The following is a 19,754-nucleotide window of genomic DNA, read 5'->3' as shown; positions in this document are numbered from 1 at the left end:
TAAAGGTTGTCGATAAGGAGTTGTCGTGGAGCAAACATTGATCTCCGTCCCCGCAGGCACCCACCTATGGGGAAGGCTCAGGGAAGCTCCCTCGCCGTGGGCAGGGGCTGTGAGCTGTCACCCCCTGGGACCTCCCCCGGGAGCTGCCGGGATGCTCCGGGTCGCCCTGGGAGGCTGCGTGGAAGCGGCCCGGGGTGCTGGTGGCAGTGCAGGGACACTGGCTCTGCAGCTGGCTTTCCCCAGGGTCCTGGCAATGCCAAACTCCTGTCCCGTGTCCTGTGCTGGGTCTGCAGGACAGGAGGGTAATTACACCTCCTCGCAGTGAGGGTCTGTGGGCTTCTGACCTAATCGCGCTGCACAGGAGCAGAACTCCGGCCCGTTGGGTGGTTACTGCCGGGGAGGCTGATGCCCCTGTCTGGCTGGAGACGAATGAAACGAGCCTGAAAGGGCCCCCGTGGCGGAGGCGGCTGCTCCAGCGCGGTGCTGCCTTTGTCCCCCCGACAGATCGGTGCCCTCCCTGCGGTGGGTGCTGCTCCGTCGCAGCGCGGGAAAGCGCAGGGTGGCAGCGACGCGGTGCCGGTGCTGCTGCTTCTCTGCGCCCCCTCCCCTGTGCTTCTGCCTGCGGTCAGCTGGGACCAAGGGCCCTGAGGTGGGGGCACAACTGGGCACGTCCTTCCCGAGGGAAGGCTGGAGGGGTTGTGTTTGCGGGGTGTGCCGGCGCTGGGCAGGGCACCCCCAGCCCACCCAGGTGTGGACCACACGCAGCTCCGTCCAACGCCTTTATTAATGTCCGTGGCGCAGCCCCGTCCCCGGCTCTGTGTCCAGCTCCGCGTACATGTCCGTGTCCTGTCCGTCGCTGCCCTCCTCAGCCGCAGGGCTGCACGGAGACCCGGAGCGGTGCCTCAGCCCCGGTGTCCCCCGTGTCTGTCCCAGCCCCGCTCCCACTCGCTCTCCTTGTCTGCATCGGACCCAGCGCGCTGCCACTCTCCGTGTTTACTGGGACCTGCAGCTTCTCCTGTATCCTACTTTTCCCCTTTTCCAGTCCGAATTAGCAAACAGAAAACCTATTTCCTCCGGCTCTTGCACACAGACAGTGTGCTCGGTGCCAGGAAATCCACTCGCAGTTTTGCTCCTCCTACATTTGTGAATTTTAGCCACCTGTTTGCCAGTTTCTTCCCTTGATGACCAACACACATTCCCAGTTTACCAACAAACAGTTTCTGTCTCCCAGGCACCACTTCCCCGGCTCTGCCCAGGCTGTAAATCCCACTCAGCAACTTTTACAGTAATTCCGTGCCCCCTGCCTGTCTCCCACCCCCAGAATGGAGGATTTGCATTAAGTAACTAACATCACCTTACCCATCCGTTTGCGACCCCCTCCTTGCACAGAACCTTTTCAGCCGGCTCCACTTCATAATCACGATGGTGCCGCAGATCAGGGCGAGGAGAACGCTGCCGAAGCTCAGCAGCAGCCAGATCTTCATATACCTTCTTTTGATATCGTCTGGGGAGAGAAGCAAAGGTATGGCTCCGGGTAAAGGCCGGGCGATGCCGCGGGCCGTCTGCTCAGCCGTGAGAGCCGCCGTTGTGCCCGGTAAAACCACGGGGCACCCAGAGCCTGTCCGCGGCACTCACCGGGGCCCAGGGCACTGTCGGTGCTCCCGCCGACGGAGGACCCTCGGGTCTTGCACTGGGGGGGGCTCCAGCCCGGGTCGCAGTGGCAGTTCTTCAGGTTATTGCACACCTGCCAGGACCAGGGAGGGCAGAAAACATCCCTCATTGTAAAAACATCCTGAGGACCCGTGCTCCATCTCCGCGGGACTGCTGGTCCCCACGCGCCCCTGCTCTCCTCCGCGCACCCCGCGCTGCGGGCACAGCCAGCACCCCCCGGCCCCCCGAGAGCCCGCTCCACCTTCCCCTGCGCCCCCACCACGCCGCCCCTCCCCTCGCACAGCTACGCTGACGGTTCCAACACCGTGTCAGTTATGTGCAGTTAAATCCTCTCCAGATACTCTTTTCCAGTTTTCTACTGATCTAGACAAACAAATACTCCAAGCCGCTTTGTCTCACTTATTTTGCGCTTGGGACAGACGGTGGGGGGGAGCCTCACTTAATTCCTACCTCATAACTTGTTACCGCGTGATGCTTTCAGAGGCCAAGTGTCAGCCCAAACCACAGGCCTGGGCAATTCGCAGCCGAGCCCCAGGGGGCATTTGAAAGAACCACTCTCTCTTCAGCAACATTCCTCAAACCAACACCACTAACTTAACTGCCTTGCTGTCACTTACTCCGTGCCCGTGGCATTTTTCCTGCACATTGCAGTCATACTTCAGGACGGAATGGGGGTGGCACGTGCCGTTGATGCAAACCTGAAAAGACCAAAAGGAAAAAATTCCTGCTTGGCATCTTTTCACCACCCTTTACCACAGTCGCCATAAGTCTAAAAAGGATTCCTAGCCCTAAAGAATGATCAAAAGTCAATAGCAGAGGCAATAATTATTAAAAAAGTAAGTATAGACCACCTTTAACTCATTCTGCAAAACAGCAACTATTTCTAAAACTGTTGTGGTTGTGATCATTCTATGCCATTTCCAGATGCTTGTGAATATTCCCTACCTTTCCGGGACCACATTTTGTGCCTTCTTTCACCAGGAGAGGATCTAGCACCGTGGGTCCCCGCATAAAATCGAAAGACACGCACAGATGTTCTTGCACTTGAGCATAAATTATGGCGCCCTTGACTTTTGTGAAAGGAATACGATTCGGGAATATACATACCAACTTCCCACATTCCAGATTCCTAAAAAATTTGTTAGCACAATAAATGAGAACAGTAAACGCAGCAGCGGATTGATCGCAGTGCTGGAGACATTGAGGTGCACAACCTGGGGAGGGGATTTAGACAAAATCAAAGCATAACAGTGGCATTTCAGAAGAGTTGAATCCCTGACACCAGGGAGAAGCTGTCCTACGAACCCTCACAACGCTAAAGGCCAGCACAGTAGGTGTGTGCCGAAGTCACCTTTGGAGGCCTCCAGTTTCTCACAGCACTGTTTCTCTAAAGAACACCGAGAGCGCATCCGGCCAGTCAGTTCTGCCCAGCAAGAGGAAAACATACCGAAGGCAACCTTCTCACAGATTATCACTTTGCATCGACAGTAAGAGAAGCACAAATCAAATAAATATTCCCAATTCAACACTTTACATTCCCTTGAAACCTACAGCCAGGAACAGGGCTGATAGCCATCCTTTGGGTGGTTGCCACAGTGGCCAAACCTATCCCGCTGACTGTTGACTTCTTCATAACAGGCCAAAGGAGCATTTTTTGCACCTGGAAGTTTAGAAATAACACTGGTTACCACTGAGGGTACCACAGACTACAAGACCTCTGTTGCCTCTAACACTTATCAGTTCTCGCCTCAGTTTTCCTTTGGACAGAGGAATACTTGGCTATCGCTCCAGTCCCATCTCTAGCCACCTCTGTTTGGGTTGTGGGACAGATCTCCCAGGGGTGGAACGGCCTGACCAGTGCGAAACACCTTCCACAAGGGCATCAGGGTATGAGGAGGCAGGGAGGCGTGCGTGGCTGTGCCAGCCTGACATCCCCATGGAAACCATCACGTCTGCTGATGGCCCGTTCCCCTCCCCACAATGTGGGACATCCATCCATCCATCCATCCATCCATCCATCCATCCATCCATCCATCCTGCAGTCTCCTCTGCCCCTCCCTACACCACATAGTCCCGGCTGTCCCCAACCTCCCCAGATTCACGCGAGAGAGAGGGTGGGCACCCATGGTGCGTGGATGCCACCTTCTGCCCTACGCCAGCCCTGGAGCTCGACGTTAGTGCTCGTGGCAACCGAGCAGCCTCTCACCTCTCCCGTAGAGCTGCCGGCACTGCAGGTCCGGAGACCGGCAGCGTCCCTTGTAGCAGTAGCCGGTGCCGTGCTCGCAGCCGTGCCCGTCCTGCACGTACAGGTTGGGGGGGCAGGACGCGGAGGACCCGTTGCAGAACTCGGCCAGGTCGCACTGCGCGTCGGCAGCGGGGCGGCACGGCGAGTTTTTCCGCTTGAACTGGCAGAGGAGGCAGAAAGGATTCTTCCCGCCGTCCCTCTGCACCCACCGGCCTGGGCCCCGCTCGGCCCCACACAGCCCCTGCCGACGCCGCCCCCAAGGAGACACGTCCGCGGTCCCTCGGGACCAGCTCTGGGGCACCCAGCTCCTCACACGCGTGTGGCACTGCCCAAGACACTCTTCCCCCAGCAATGTCCCTCCGGGGGGTTCAGGGGGCTGAGCTGGAAAGCCCTTCCCCGGGAATCTCTCCGCAGCAGAAAGTTTGTCTCCATCCCTCGGCATGGGAACATACTGTTTCTCCAAAACTACGTAACTATCTTGTGACAATTATAAAAATGTGCCTTACCTGACATCCACTACAACATAATCCAGAGATAAAACGCAGCACAAATATCACTAGGTCTTTTGAAATGCCCGTCTGAGCAAAACCAGAAAGCCGGTTGACAGCACTACTGTAGAAACTAGTATTGCCCCAAGGCTTAAAAATGGCTTAACTTGTGATAATTATGGACACACCTTACCCGGCAATGTTCACAGCATGGTCCCAAGGAGCACTGCATTCCTGCTCTGAAGTTACACTGGGGGGTACAGCATGTGTCTAACGCACAGGCCTGCAAACGCACCAGAAATCATTATTTGCTGCAAAGGGCCCCATCTGCAGGAGGACTGCTTGCTCCTAGCAGAGCGGGTTCCTCGGAGGAGCCGAGGGAAGAGCAGCCGCGCTGCACGTCTGCGTGGTACCACGGAGATGCTGTAGCCAGCACCTGAGCCCACTCTCCGGGGCAGAAGAGAGCGCAGCCCTGCGCCAGGGCACGCACCCACCTCGGCCGCCCCGCAGTCGCACTGCTCGCCCGGCTCCACCACGCCGTTGCCGCAGATGGTGACGCGGTAGGACGGCTGACGCAGAGTGTGCCTGATGAAGGGGCAGTTCCTGTTCCGCTTCAGAAAGGTTTCAAAGTCCCTGATGCTGCAGTTGCTAAAGGCTTTTGCCCCACTGACACGTCTGAAATAAAGCAATTTTCCATGTATGTATTAACACATTTGCCCCTGTTCACTCTCTCAAAAGCTCTGTGCGGTCCAAGGACGTGCTCAGGTGCTGGCACGAGGCGCAATGGTCCCCTGGGTGTCTTTCAGGTCAAGTGCCAAACGAGATTCTACAATGCATTATTAACGGAGACTGAGAAGCATTCAGAAATGTCCTGCCTGTGAAAAGAAAACTTCCCATTTCTCAAGTCAAATCACTACTTTATACTTTATCATTCCTATAGTAAGAAGACCTCCATTTTTTCTCTCACAATGTTTCAAGTTCCTTTCAGGATATGGCTCTAGAGATGCTATTTTACAGTATATTCAACACGCAATCATTTTGTAAAACGGTTCAAATCGCGTATGACTAATAACACAGGCAGTAGTGCTGGAAAAGCACGCTTTCCCATTTAAAGCAAATACGACTATTACTTCTCAAAAATATTCACTAAAACAAACATTGCATTTTTTTATGACTGAGATAATAAAACGCAAGGCCAAAATATCTCAGGGTTTCTAGTAATTAGAACATGTTTTTATTTTAACTCCTATTTTCTCACTGGCTATTCTTTTCCCAATACTAAGAAAATCAGATCTGAACTGACATTCAGCTTGACCGGTCTCTTCATGTTGGTATCTACATATCCCTGTTCCCACACGCACACACCCCTGTGTCAATCCGGCCCCTCGGGCCTCGGAGGGGATGCTCCGCCGCGAGCGGACTCGGCTGGGCTGCGCCCCCCACTTGCCCCTAACGCTCTCAAAGACCAAAAGCGTTTGAGCTCCCCAGCGAGCGCGCGGGCAGGTCGCAGGCAGCGCTGGCTTACCGAGCTGGCCTTTATCGCACTGACAGGTACTAGGCAGGAATTCAGATTTCCAGACATTCCATTTCTAAACATTGACACTCAAAAAAAGGAATGGGTCTTGCCCAGCCGAAGCAAAACGCGCCCAAGCCACCTCCGATGAGGGGACACCCTGCCCACCCCCGCAGCCCCCGCGGCGTGCCGGGACGGGACCGGCCGACTCACAGCGCCTCCAGGGTCATGATGCAGACGCTCCCGGGGCAGCGACATTCTCGTGGGTCATCGTAGTTTACGCCCAGGCTGCGTGCCAGCAGCTGGGCCAGGAGGGCGGAGAAGGACTCCAGCATCACGGCCCTTTGGTACTAGAGGCAGAGAGAGCGGGGCTGCCGCGGCTGCCGAGACCCTGGCGGCACCACAGCTCCGGCCGCGGCTGCTGCCGCCCGTCCCTGTCCCTGCCGCCCGCGGGGGACGCGCGGGCTGTCGGGGCGCAGGTGACACCGTACCACGGCCACTGCGCCAGCAGCGTCTCTCTGACACGCCTTCCCCAGAGCCGTTGCGCCCACGAACTCCGCTCGGTCCCTGTACCTGCAACAGCCGCGCGCTCACCGGCCGCCCAGCCGGGACCCCCGCCGCTGCCAGCCCCGGCCAGAGGCAGCTGGTCCTGCCCAGCTCGGGCAGATCTCACTGTACGTTCGCAATACCTCACCGCGTTCTCGCTCAATTTTTACAAGAGGCATCACAGTCATAGCAAGTTCTGTTGTTCAGAAGTACATGCACTTGGCAGGTTGTAACTCCCTGCTTTTAAATAACGACAATAATTTATTCTTACAGCAGCAGATATGGCACCTCGTGGGGGTGCAGAATGGGGCTGGTCTGCTTCCACTTCAACAGCCGCGCCAGCACATCCCCTCCGCTCCCCGTTTTCTTAAGTGTACTGTCATCCATCCAGACCTCCACGGCGGACAGCACAATGGTTAGATTGAGAGGCCTGAACATCTGAAAGTTTAACAAGAGAAGTGGCTGCTCCCATGTGTTTCATTTCAAGTGCTGTTTAAATGTTTGTTCTCACTAGCAGCCACTCTGCCGCAGGAAAACAGACAGGAGCAGGTGGCAACTGATGACTGCTTTGTCCGTCTGTCATGAAAAAGGTGTAGGAAATGTAAAAACGACACAGAAGTGTGTCCAAAACAGAAAAAAACCAATGGTTCAGTAAGCAGGATCTAATAAACCCAAAGACAACCTGAGCTTGAATAGAGATGTTAAATAATAAAACATACAGAATACACAAACTTGTCCTTGCCTGCATTTTTTAGGTTTCCAGGAGGAGACACTGTATTCCCTGTCAAACGCTCACCCAACCGTGTACGCTGTGTACTGCACAGGCCGGGAAAAAATCCACGCGCTCCCCTGAGACAGGGAGACAGAAAGGAGCCGCGGGGGCGGCGGGCGCAGGACGGTCCCTCGGGGCAGCAGGAGCTGCGGGACAGCGCGGTGCCCTCGGGGCTGCAGGAGCCGGCACCGCTGGCCTCTGGGCAGCACTGCGCCAGAGCAGGGTTTGTGCGGGACAGCGAGGGGTAAAGTCCCCTCCACACCTCCTGCCCTCGTCTGGGCGAGCCCCACACAAACTGGGACCTCTGACAGACTACGGCAAAAAGTCCAAAGCTAAAATGCTGAGATTCCGCATTGCCGGAAAGCACATTTAATTATTATTTTCTCCAAAATTAGACAAATCGCACCAATACCTATCCATTAGTAGGCTGAAATAAGCCATCAGAATTTCCATCTCAGTACGTATAAATCAAAACACTTACAGTGTTGAGCAAGCTGGAGATCTGAACTATCTTCTGTGTCACAACATACTCGTCTGCACCCAGGTAGTCGAACTGAAAAAGGACACGAGATTCTATCTACGGGGTTACCACGATCTTTCTCAGGGTGGCTCCCAGCCACTGACATGTGGCCACCAGGCGCAGAGCGTGCAGGGCCAGGCAGGACCATGCGAGGCTTTACGGCAGCTCGAGCAAGGGCAAAGCAAACACAGACCGGGAACCGACCGACACAGACTTACCAAAGCCCTTTCCAAAACTATGTAGAGTGCCATCTCCCTCCGGTATTTGGACCCTGACTGGAAAAAAAAATATTCTTCACTGTTAATAATTCATTTCACTAATTTAGTCATGAGGCATCAGAAATGATGACTTGTCTGAGACACTAAACCTTCCAGAAGGCATTGCCATCTGCTGATTTTGTTTGCAGAGCAGGAAGCAAAAGCCGTGTACGAAGCCTCAGGACAAGGCTGAAGCCTTTCGCTAATGACGCTGGCTCTCGGCTAAGGTGACCAGCGGGGCCCTGGGACACGCACAAGAACCCTGTGGCCGAAGGAGCCAGCGCATCGCTGCCGACCGTCTGCACGGAGTGAGAAATATCCCCGCTTTTACAAATCCATCCATAAACCCTGTAGCCCCTGGTGAGGCCTCTCATTAGGCACTAGATGAGTAACGACCCACGCGACACCCCATCACACGCACTAGCACTCCTAAACGTGCTCCCCTGCCCCCCGTCCATCCAGACACCACCGGCCAAAGCTCCCTGCGGCATCGGAGCCCTCCTCGTGTGACGGGGACACCGGCCCCACCACGGGAGCAGACGCCCACTCACTCGGTCCCCTCCGGGGGCTTTGCTCGCCATCTCCTCTGCTGTCAGCCCGCCCGGCCCTCCCTCGGGGGGGCTGGTGGCCAGGAGGGAACCCGCCGCCTTCTCGTTCCTCACTCGGTACACAATGTATTCCAACCCAGGAGAATGACCCAGGGGCTCAATCCCGTAGCTGACGTTCTCAAACTGCAGCAAGCCCCTGCCACAGTGATGGTGTGTCATTTGTCACCGGCCATTTGTCACCAGCCCCAGCCCCAGCCCCAGCCCCAGCTGCCGCGGAGCGAGGCAGCCAGAGCACGAATGGGCATCGCCGGGGGGTGGCGGTTCCTTACCGGAGCCCCGAGCAGGTGCTGAGGGTCACTGCCGAGCTGGGGAAGCCCTCGACGTACCCCCGGTAGTGGCAGCCGCCCTACATCACGACAGAGGACGAGGAGCCACTTCTGTGGCCATGAAGGTAACCCCGGCAGGTGATGGCACAACAAGGATTTTATGGACAATCTTTTTTTTGCTCAAGTAATTAAAACCAAATCTTAACGTGAGGATGTGGCGTCCTCACGATAAGGAGCTGCCCTGCCCGGTGCTGAGCCGTGTCGCTGGGGCTGGGGGCTCCCCTGGTCTCTCCGTAAGGAACAGTAGCCACGGAGAGGATTAGAAGCTTTGAACTGAGCAAACTCAGGAACTCCCAAAACCTTCACAAACATGAACCTGACCATGCATTTGCAAGGAAAACTTTTTATCACCCCAGCACCTCCTGCCGTGATTAGGAAGCAAACGTGGAGGAAGAGGGGAAGCGCTGCTCCCCTGCGGTAACCAGTGACGTCCCCCAAATTCTGAACAGGGGGGCGACCCTGGAACAAGGCAGCAGCAGATATCTCAAGCAAGTTACTGTTACCTTGATACGGGGCGAGTCAGAGCGCAAAGATCCATTCTCGTTGTACGTGTAAATCCTGAAATCATCCGATATAAAGAATCTAGAACAGGAAACCAATAAAATCCTCTGAAAATGCTCTGAAATGGTCAGAGTCCCCAGCCCAGCAGCCGCCAGGCGAGGCAGCGGCAGGGCCAACTCACTGCTGCTGCAGGTGAACGGTGTACGGCCTCCCCTCGATCCGCAGGACGTAGGACGCCACATCCTTGCGCATGTGGAAAAGCAGAGAAAAGGAGAATGAGGAAGGAGGACCATGGAAAAGCACGCTCCGAGGGTAGCGCAAGCGCTCAACAGAGCGTGGTCCCCCCCATCACCGGCACAGGCAGAACACGGTTTCCTAAAACTGTCCCTCTGGCAGTCACCCCTCGGCTGTCGCACACCGCGTTCCTGCGTGTGTATATCCACTCGCACACAACCACCGCACGCTTCATTACTTAAGTACCGTCTCTCCAGCTGGTTTTGAGAGCAGCCGCTCGGGAACCATGATGTGCAGCAGCATTTGCGAACCTAGAGAAAGAATTTGTTTTTTAATTATAATCACAAGTTAGTATCACCACAGGTGTGCCCGTCAGACACAGTGCGAATTGCATGTGCCTGTGACAGGCACCTTTATACCCACATGGAGAGACACGGTCTCTACCTGGAGAGGTTCACCAACGCTACTTTCTACACTAATACCATTTGCCCACGGTTTATTTTAAAGTATCCAGACACTTGTGCAGAAAAAACAAAATTATGTGCACTTGCTACTGCTGGATTAGAGGTGTGAATATGAGCATTGTATGATGGGAGCACGAGAGCGAGCTCCAGCTGAACAAACCCACCTTGCAGGAACAGAAACGGGGCTGAGAGCGGCCGGGCACCCCCACACATCCACAACCACGCGAGAAAAGCCCACTTCGGAGGGAGCCACACCACCTGCTCCGTCCCTGCGAGCATCCCCGTCCCCACCGCGCAGCTGCCGTGATACAGCGTCACACGCCAGCGTATCGACAGAGCCCGGCCACCACAACCGGCCCGCAGAGAAAAAGGGAGCCAGCAGCGGCTGCAGCCCCTCAGCCTCCGAGAGCAGGATTTACCCCTTGACAAAAAGCACAAACTAAGTGAATATTAAACCCTTCCACAGGGTTGCTGCTGCCAGACGGGGTGCCGTGCTGGGAGGACAAAATCATCCCCACCAAGCAGCCGGGAGGAACGATTCCCCCCCTGGCCCAAGGCCAGCCTGCGGACAGATGGGCTCCCGCGCCAGGACGCCTCGTGGCCCTGCCCTGGGGTCGTCACCAGCCACGACACCCCGGGGCCCGCGGGGGGAGCGTGGCCCTGGGAGCGCAGCCGCCGGCCCGAGGGCACTGCGCGCCGCGGCGCCCGTCTGCAGCCGGGACGTCATTCTGCAGCCCGTGGTGTCAGCGTCCGGAGCGTGACACGAGCCGCAGGGCGTGATGTCATTCCGCAGCCCATCGTGTCAGTTTCCAGGGGGTGACGTCAGCTGCGGGGGGTGACGTCAGTTCCCCGCACGTGTCGGTTTCCGGGCCTGGAGGCTGCTGGGGTCGGTCCCTGCGGGGGGGGACCGCGGGGTGGGGGGGAGCGGGGGCTCTCACTCACACAGCGCGGCCAGCAGCGCCCGCCGCGGCCCCATCCTCGCCGGTAACGGCCCCATCCGCCCCGCCGGCCGGTAACGGCCCCGGCCCGCCCGGCCCCACCGCCCCCGCTCAGCGGCGCGGACACGCGGTTTCTCCCAACGCCTTTATTAGCGCCCGCGGCGCGGCCCCGGGCTCGGCCCCGGCTCGGGCTCCGGCTCCGGCTCACTCTCCAGCTCCGGCTCAATGTCCAGCTCCGGCTCTGGGTCCGGCTCCGAGGGGTCGCTGCCCTCCTCGGTGGCGGAGCTGTGGAGACACAGAGCGGTGCCTCAGCCCCGGCCTCGGCCCCAGGGGATCGCCTCGTACCACCCCCAGGGATCGCCTCAGCCCCGGGGATCACCTCAGCCCTCCCAGGGATCGCCTCAGCCCTGGGGGATCACCTCAGCCCTCCCAAGGATCGCCTCAGCCCTGGGGGATCGCCTCAGCCCTCCCAGGGATCGCCTCAGCCCCCACAGGGATCGCCTCAGCCCTCCCAGGGATCGCCTCAGCCCTCCTGGGGTAACACCATGGCCCCGTCCCGTGCCCCCCGTTCCCCCTGGGATCCTGTGGCGGAGAGAGCCCCGCTCACCCCTCGGTGCTCGGGGTCTGCTGCCTGCAGCACCAGAGGACGAGGCAGGCGGCCCCGGTGAGGACGAGCAGGGGGAGGCAGAGGCCCAGCACCGTCCGGACCAGTGTCGTGTCCTTCGTCGTTCGCGGCAGGGAGAGGCCTGTCAGGAGACAGCCCAGATGGTGGCATGGGACCGCCACCCTCCCCGCCCGCGCCAGGGACCCCAGCCCCGCGCCTGTCCCCACCTCCGCGGCGGGTACTCACCACCTTCTGTCACCTGGAGGCTGCTGTCGATGCTTCCCCCCGGGCGGGATCCCTTCCGCAGGCAGTCGGGGGGCTGCCAGCCAGGGTGACAGTGGCAGTGTCCCTCATTATTGCACACCTGAAAAACCCGGGGCGGGTGGTCAAAGTTTGCAATGAATTCATGCAACAGATTCTCCCGCCCAGACCGGCACCAGACTCGCTGCCGCTGGTCGGGCTGGGACAAGGCTACGCGCATTTCTCGGCATTCTGGCAACTTAGGAAGCGTATCAGACGAGGAACACACCACGAAGTGCAGGCTCTAGTAACCTTGAGACATTGAACAAGCACAAAACATAAAAAACATCACCCTCCCTGCAACACCCGCCTGTGTTTCTGTCTGATGAGCAGAAATCGGGAGCGGATTTTGCCCTGGCCATCAGCACTGCGGAGCCCGGCAGGGCCCGGGGAGCCCGGAGCCTCCACACACAGCAGAGCAGCTCTCCCGCTCCCTACAGCCACGTGTTTTATCTACACGAGCTCCGCTGCCCGCAATTCTACGCCTCTTCAATTTTGCTTTCTTTTTTTTCCCCCTCCACCAACCAAACAAACCATCCAACTCTCCCTTTCGGTGAATAAAGCCTCATTATGTTTTGATGTTGGTTTTAGGACCATTAGTTTCCATGTTGGCAATGCTCAAGCTGGCAAGGTCATGATTTTGTGGACTATCAGCCTGAAACGGGTCTTTTCCCACAGAAGCCACAGCAAATCTGCAGGACAAAGCCACCTGGGCAGCACCGCGCGGCAGGGAGGGACTTACGCCGTGGCCGTGGCACTTCACTTTGCTGTCACAGTCGCTCCCCAGGACCGAGTGTGGGTGACAAGTGCCGTTTATACACACCTGGGAAAAACCACCACAGTTCAGTCAGCGCTGCTTTACCATCGCAGCACTCAGCCCATCGGTCTTATGTCCCAGAAGGGAGTGAACACAGACCACTGCTGAGAGGCCAACAGTGCTTTGAAAGAGCTACACCTGGGTTAGGGCCAACCTTACACCATGCCAAACCCTGAATGTCACGCTAGCGTGTTTTAACAGTGTTTGTAAACACGTTATGCTGCAAAGAGCAAATATTTCTAAATCCTTTTAATCATTTACAATTGGTATCTGACACTTTAGATTATCATAAAATGTTTTCTTACCTTTCCAGAACCACACTTTGTACCTGGCGGAACCAGAAGAGGATCCAGCTTTGCCGGCGTTTTGAAGTAATCCATAGATACACACAGATGCTTGCGCACTTGGGCGTAAAGGACGGCGGCGGCGACTGATGGAAGTGGGGAGCTGTGCGGGTACGTGCAGATTAACTTTCCACACCTGAGATCCCTGTAAAACCAACGTGCACAGGACGTGTCACACACACACACATATATATATATGTGCCACCTGAGGAACCGCTAGAATTAACAGTGCAACACAAATCCACAGCGCTGCACGGCAAGGGGAAATAGGCAGGACTGGGAAGTCCAAGAGACGATCCGTAGCGTAAGGGGAGGGCCCATACCGCTCACAAGGAGAACACACACCAACGCTATTGCTTCACAGCTCTCGCCATCAGCTGGCGTCCTGACCCTTGCCTTGGCTGTGAAGCCCCAGTTGAACCCGGATTTCTAGCGCAGCAAGTGCCCTTGCCCGGGAGCGTACCTCCTAGCACAGGGCTTATAACCTCCGAAGCGCCGGAGCCCGCAGTGTCCAAATCTGTCCCGCTGACTATTGATTTCCTCGTAACAAGTCATAGGAGCATTTTTTGAACCTGCAAGTTTAGCAACAATATTTATTTTAATTTGAAGGGCCACAAAGGGACGTGTTATGGTATCTAATAACTTGTTGATTTTTCACCCTGCTCGCGGCAGAACAGAGATGCTGTTCACCAAGTAGAGCAAACATAACCCCTGTCCCTGAAATGCCAAACCCTGAGCAGTCCCGAGCTCCGGAAAGTGGGATTAGCCATCAGTGGGTCAGCTCTCTGATTAACTTCGCTCACAGGTAATAATTTGGGGTTTTTTTGTCGCTGTTTTCATTGTTACCACTGAATAATTGGGAGAACTATGTGCTACCGAAGTTCATATTAACCAGATTCAAAACCAGTTTGAAATGCTTCCTGAAGCCATGTCCTCCCCGCCTCGGGTGCCCCCTGCACCCCTCCGCCCCCACCCTTCCCCGGCACCCCAGTCTCTTCCCTCCCTCCTGCCCCCTAAGTGTGGGCACAAGGAGAAGCCGGGACACACGGCACAAGTCCTGCACGGTGCCTCGTCACTTGGATCCCACACGTTCCAGTGCCCTCCCAAAAACCTCCTGCTTCAACAAGGGCTTGAAATCAGGCTCAGGCTCACAGGGGAAGCGTCAGAAATGAGTTGCCGATCAAACACAGACCCTCATTTCCACCGAAACCTGGCAGATGAGACGCACAGAGACCGACCCGAGATCAGTGCATTAAAGAGCAAAGAGAAACTGAGCGGCCACCTCCTGCACCCAGCCGCACCAGTAGTACCAGTGCAACCGAGCAGCCTCCCACCTCTCCCGTAGAGCTGCCGGCACTGCAGGTCCGGAGACCGGCAGCGTCCCTTGTAGCAGTAGCCGGTGCCGTGCTCGCAGCCGTGCCCGTCCTGCACGTACAGGTCGGGGGGGCAGGACGCGGAGGACCCGTTGCAGAACTCGGCCAGGTCGCACTGCGCGTCGGCGGCGGGGCGGCACGGCGAGTTTTTCCGCTTGAACTGGCAGAGGAGGCAGAAAGGATTCTTCTCGCCGTCCCTCTGCACCCACCGGCCTGGGCCCCGCTCGGCCCCACACAGCCCCTGCCGACGCCGCCCCCGAGGAGACACGTCCGCGGTCCCTCGGGACCAGCTCTGGGGCACCCAGCTCCTCACACGCGTGTGGCACTGCCCAAGACACTCTTCCCCCAGCAATGTCCCTCCGGGGGGTTCAGGGGGCTGAGCTGGAAAGCCCTTCCCCGGGAATCTCTCCGCAGCAGAAAGTTTGTCTCCATCCCTCGGCGTGGGAACAGGCAGAACATTTGGGATGTTCTGAACATGGGAACGTTTATTTTCTCCAAAACTATGTAACTATCTTATAACAACTATAAAAATGTGCCTTACCTGACATCCACTGCAACATAATCCAGAGGAACATTCCGCTCCTGGCTTAAACCGGCATGTTTTAGTACAGCATTTATCCCTCAAGCATGCCTGGGGGGATATTGCAAAACCACATTATTCTACTTTTTTGTTTCCCTTGAGCTTTTTACTGTCAGCGGTTGTCCCTTTCCTTCTTCCCCAAATGCTCTTCTTGGGCAGTATCTCACAGAAGAAAATGGGCAAAGCTGCCATCAGAGGGATGCCAACATAGAAAAAAATCTAAAACCTGACATAACTTGGGCTGGCATTTACTCAGCTGTGCCCTTAGTCTCAAGGGTTGCTTATTCTAAATGTATGAACTCTACAAATGTCCGTATTTAGCCGTAACTCCGGCAGCACCCACCTCGGCCGCCCCGCAGTCGCACTGCTCGCCCGGCTCCACCACGCCGTTGCCGCAGACGGGCGCGCGCCGGTAGGAGAGTCCGGTCAAGTGGGGTGGATGGAACAGGCAGGCGCCTCCACCGTGCCTCAGGAAGGTCTCAAAGTCTTCGATGCTGCAGTTGCTAAAGGCCTTTGCCCCACTGGAACCTCTAAAATAAAGCCCTTGTGCATACTCGTTTGTGGTAACACGTCCACTCGCGCTCTCAAAATCTCTGTGCGCTTCAAGGACCCGTTCGGGTGCCGGGACAAGGCACAGTGGTTCCCTGGGTGTCTTTCAATTCACTTGTCAAACCTGATTTTACAACTTATTATTCATAAAGACTGAGAAGCATTCAGAAATCTTTCTTTTGGAGAGAAAAGGCATCTTCTTTCAAATTAAGCACTGAATCACTAATTTAATTATTCTTTTTTTCATTCTTAAAGGAATAAAAGCAGGCATTTCTGAACTGTTGTAATTTTTTCGACAGAATGACATTTGTCAAAGCCACCTCCGATGAGGGGACACCCTGCCCACCCCCGCAGCCCCCGCAGCGTGCCGGGACGGGACCGGCCGACTCACAGCGCCTCCAGGGTCATGATGCAGACGCTCCCGGGGCAGCGACATTCTCGTGGGTCATCGTAGTTTACGCCCAGGCTGCGTGCCAGCAGCTGGGCCAGGAGGGCGGAGAAGGACTCCAGCATCACGGCCCTTTGGTACTAGAGGCAGAGAGAGCGGGGCTGCCGCGGCTGCCGAGACCCCGGCGGCACCCCAGCTCCGGCCGCGGCTGCTGCCGCCCGTCCCTGTCCCTGCCGCCCGCGGGGGACGCGCGGGCTGTCGGGGCGCAGATGACACCGTACCACGGCCACTGCGCCAGCAGCGTCTCTCTGACACGCCTTCCCCAGAGCCGTTGCGCCCACGAACTCCGCTCGGTCCCTGTACCTGCAACAGCCGCGCGCTCACCGGCCGCCCAGCCGGGACCCCCGCCGCCGTGGGGTAGGTGGGGGATCCCGGGTCCGAACAGCCCAAGTCCCCCTCGGTCCCCTCGGCTGCTCCGCTGTCCCCGTGTCCCCGCCGGCCCAGGGGAGCCACTGGCAGGTGCGTGTGGCCGGGTGCCGGGCAGGGAGCGGGGCTGCCACCGTCCCCGCGCCAGGGCAGCAGCGGAGCCGCTCCTCAGCCACGGGCTGCCGGGACGAGCGGCACCACACAGCCACGGCCATGGCCACAGAAAGGCCAGCTAGATGGGATGTCTTGAAAGAAATACTTTCAAAATATTCAGGAAGGAAATATGTAAGAAATGTTTCTTTTAAAAAAAACATTTTTCATGGGAATCTTTACAGTTCAACCTACATTGGTTTAACTGATTTCTGCCACGCGACCTTTAACGAGTAGGGAAACCTTTGTCTTACACTGACAGACAAGCTATGTCGTACGGCCGCTGAGCGAGATGTGACTGTTTCCACTCTAAAAATCGCTGTAGAAGGACATCTGCTTCCCCTGCTGTCGATATTTTGTTCTCCTCTTTCCACAGCTCCAGGGAGGACAGCACGATGGTAACATTAAGAGGATTAAACATCTGAAAAGTAACGGAGGAAACGCCTGCTCACATTCCTTTCCGTCTGAGCAGAATTACGGCTCTGCACACAATAAATCACACAGGAAAGGCCAATTGCTATTGTCAGTCACTGAATGACAGCTCGATGACAAATAGAATGAATAAACCTAAAAAATAAAAAGATGTACCAAGAGGCATGAGAACAAAGCCTAACAACTTCATAGGAAGGGTTTGGGGCTTTTTGGGGGGAGGTTTTTTGGCCATGCTCAGCTGTCACAGCCAGAACACCACGAGACCTGGAATTTTTTCCATAACCTCCTAAAACCACAAGGAGCTGGGGACAGGGGGCCATTACTAACATCAAACCTCACACCATCTTACCACAATATAAACCAGACTTCAAAACTTACACTGTTGACTAAATTGAAGACCTGGATTATCTTCTGCATTGCAGCATTGGTGTCTGAGCCCATATAGCTGTACTGAAAAACAACCCGAGAGGACGTAAGAGCAGACAAGGCATTTATCACGATGGAGCGGAACAATAGTGAAACGCTGAAATGATTCCCAATGTCCAACCGTGTAAACGCGAGCTACGAGTTTTCATTCCTTCCTACAAAATCCACAGCACACGTAACTTTTCAAAATGGAAAACACACACACACACAAAAGCTCAGAAATGGCACCGTTTCCGTGCTCAGCGAAGTCAGGCAAACACCAGGAGAAAATGATTGGTGTGGACTTACCAAAGCCTTGTCCAAAACTACGTACACTTTGAAGTACTTGGGAGATCGTGCTTCAGCTGGCAGCGGCTGAAAAAGAAAATGGTCTCTGATGCTATTTGTTTCTGTGTTCCGGAGGTTGGCTACACAAGCGTCCCTTCAGAAGCAACGCCTCGACTCTGTCTTCAAATTAGCATCGGGTCAGGAGCCATTCCCACGTAGCCATTTCTGACTTTGTCAGACGCCATTTGACCTTGGTGAGGCCTCTCATTAGGCACTAGATGAGTAACGACCCACGCGACACCCCATCACACGCACTGGCACTCCTCAACCTGCCCCCCGTCCATCCAGACACCACCGGCCAAAGCTCCCTGCGGCATCGGAGCCCCCCTCGTGTGACGGGGACACCGGCCCCACCACGGGAGCAGACGCCCACTCACTCGGTCCCCTCCGGGGGCTTTGCTCGCCATCTCCTCTGCTGTCAGCCCGCCCGGCCCTCCCTCGGCGGGGCTGGTGGCCAGGAGGGAACCCGCCGCCTTCTCGTTCCTCACTCGGTACACGAAGTGCTCGAAGGCAGGAGAATGACCCAGGGGCTCAATCCCGTAGCTGACGTTCTCAAACTGCAGCAAGCCCCTGCCACAGTGATGGTGTGTCATTTGTCACCAGCCCCAGCTGCCGCGGAGCGAGGCAGCCAGAGCATCCCTGGGCATAATGGGCCGGGCAGCGCGGGGAGGTGGCGGTTCCTTACCGGAGCCCCGAGCAGGTGCTGAGGGTCACTGCCGAGCTGGGGAAGCCCTCGACGTACCCCGAGTAGTGGCAGCCGCCCTACATCACGACAGAGGACGAGGAGCCCCTTCCGTGGCCGTGAAGCAATTCCCGCACCCGTCACCCGAACTGCACATCCCGGGCAGCAGCTCTACGCTGCAGCGCTTACGGCACAAAACCCCCCGGAGCAATCCAAGGTTACCTTGAAAAGGGTTGAATCAGGGCGCAAAGAGCCTTTCTCATTAGACACGTAAATCCTGAAATCATCAGATAAAAAGACACTACAAAAGAAAGGTGGAAAGTGAAGCACTTCAAATAGTATCTCTTGCCCAGTTTCTTGAGCTGGGTCCAGGTCCTGCAGCCCACGCTGTCGCACTGGCAGACCCAGCGCCCGCTGCCATCAGGGCTGACGGGTACCGACACCCCTCACACCCTCCGCCACCCTCTGCCACCCCACGGCACCACACACCCGTCCCCCGCAGGCTTTGGGACGTGCCCGCAGCAGGGCACGATCCTGGCAGCTGCCGAGGCCACAGAGAACCCGAGGGAGCGGCGCCAGCGCAAAGGCCCGTGGGGGGACAGCCCCGCAGCCCCCCCCGTGCCAGGGTACAGGACCGCAGCCACCAACTCACTGCTGCTGCAGGTGAAGGGTGTACGGCCTCCCCTCGATCCCGAGGACGTAGGACACCGTGTCCTTGCACATGCGGGAAAGCAGAGAAAGGGAGAGTTAGGAAGGACGACTGTGGAAAATCATGCTCTGAGGGAAGCACAAGCGCTCAGCGCTTCGTCGAGGCGCAGGCAGAGCCAGGGCTGTGCCGGCAGCATCGCTGCGGTGCCTCCGTTACAGCTGCCAGCACATCTGTATATGTGTGTGTCCCCACAGCTGGAGCCCCCGGTCCCCCCCATCCCACCGCCGAGGTACCCCCTCTCCCGTGGCGTTCGTGGGCAGCCGCAGCGGGACCGTGACCTGGGCCAGCACCGGGGAGCCTGGAGGGGAGAGAGACCAGCGCGGTGCTGAGCGCGGCCCAGCCCACACCCAGCCGTAGGCGGCAGTGCTGGGGCGGGGGGGACGGGGGGAGACCGAGGGGTCCCGGCCCAGCCCGCACCCAGCCGTAGGCGGCAGTGCTGGGGCAGGGGGGACGGGGGGAGACCGAGGGGTCCCGGCCCAGACTCACTCAGCAGCAGCAGCAGCAACGCCTGGTGCAGCCCCATCGCTCAGCCCGTAACGGCCATAACAGCCCCCCGCCCCCCAA

General features: G+C 57.1%; 2 protein-coding genes across 2 annotated transcripts; both read right to left on the bottom strand.

Annotated features, from left to right (window-relative positions):
* Window positions 1-109: 109 nt before the first annotated feature.
* Window positions 110-9,699, bottom strand: LOC141733280 (disintegrin and metalloproteinase domain-containing protein 18-like). The gene is made up of 18 exons (XM_074563427.1): window positions 9,629-9,699; window positions 9,450-9,528; window positions 8,890-8,966; window positions 8,564-8,756; window positions 7,974-8,030; window positions 7,717-7,788; window positions 6,735-6,901; window positions 6,409-6,490; window positions 6,131-6,267; window positions 4,899-5,079; window positions 4,598-4,687; window positions 3,878-4,076; window positions 3,223-3,331; window positions 2,617-2,800; window positions 2,289-2,369; window positions 1,636-1,744; window positions 1,360-1,504; window positions 110-877 (listed from the first exon to the last, which is right to left on the bottom strand). Exons 1-18 carry the CDS (start codon window positions 9,697-9,699, stop codon window positions 784-786), a joined length of 2,127 nt encoding a protein of 708 aa, XP_074419528.1. The 3' UTR covers window positions 110-783.
* Window positions 9,700-11,232: 1,533 nt separating this feature from the next.
* Window positions 11,233-19,713, bottom strand: LOC141733279 (disintegrin and metalloproteinase domain-containing protein 2-like). Its single transcript, XM_074563426.1, has 20 exons — window positions 19,608-19,713; window positions 19,424-19,488; window positions 19,134-19,195; window positions 18,704-18,782; window positions 18,485-18,561; window positions 18,177-18,369; window positions 17,761-17,826; window positions 17,425-17,496; window positions 16,869-17,035; window positions 16,320-16,401; window positions 16,042-16,178; window positions 15,445-15,631; window positions 15,063-15,152; window positions 14,483-14,681; window positions 13,612-13,720; window positions 13,110-13,293; window positions 12,730-12,810; window positions 11,934-12,051; window positions 11,691-11,829; window positions 11,233-11,368 (listed from the first exon to the last, which is right to left on the bottom strand). Exons 1-20 carry the CDS (start codon window positions 19,711-19,713, stop codon window positions 11,233-11,235), a joined length of 2,349 nt encoding a protein of 782 aa, XP_074419527.1.
* Window positions 19,714-19,754: the final 41 nt, after the last annotated feature.

The sequence above is a fragment of the Larus michahellis genome, chromosome 20 (assembly GCF_964199755.1).
Source record: "Larus michahellis chromosome 20, bLarMic1.1, whole genome shotgun sequence".
NCBI lineage: Eukaryota > Metazoa > Chordata > Aves > Charadriiformes > Laridae > Larus > Larus michahellis.
The sequence above is the reverse complement of the archived record's forward strand: the minus strand, read 5'-3'. Positions and strand labels throughout refer to the sequence as shown.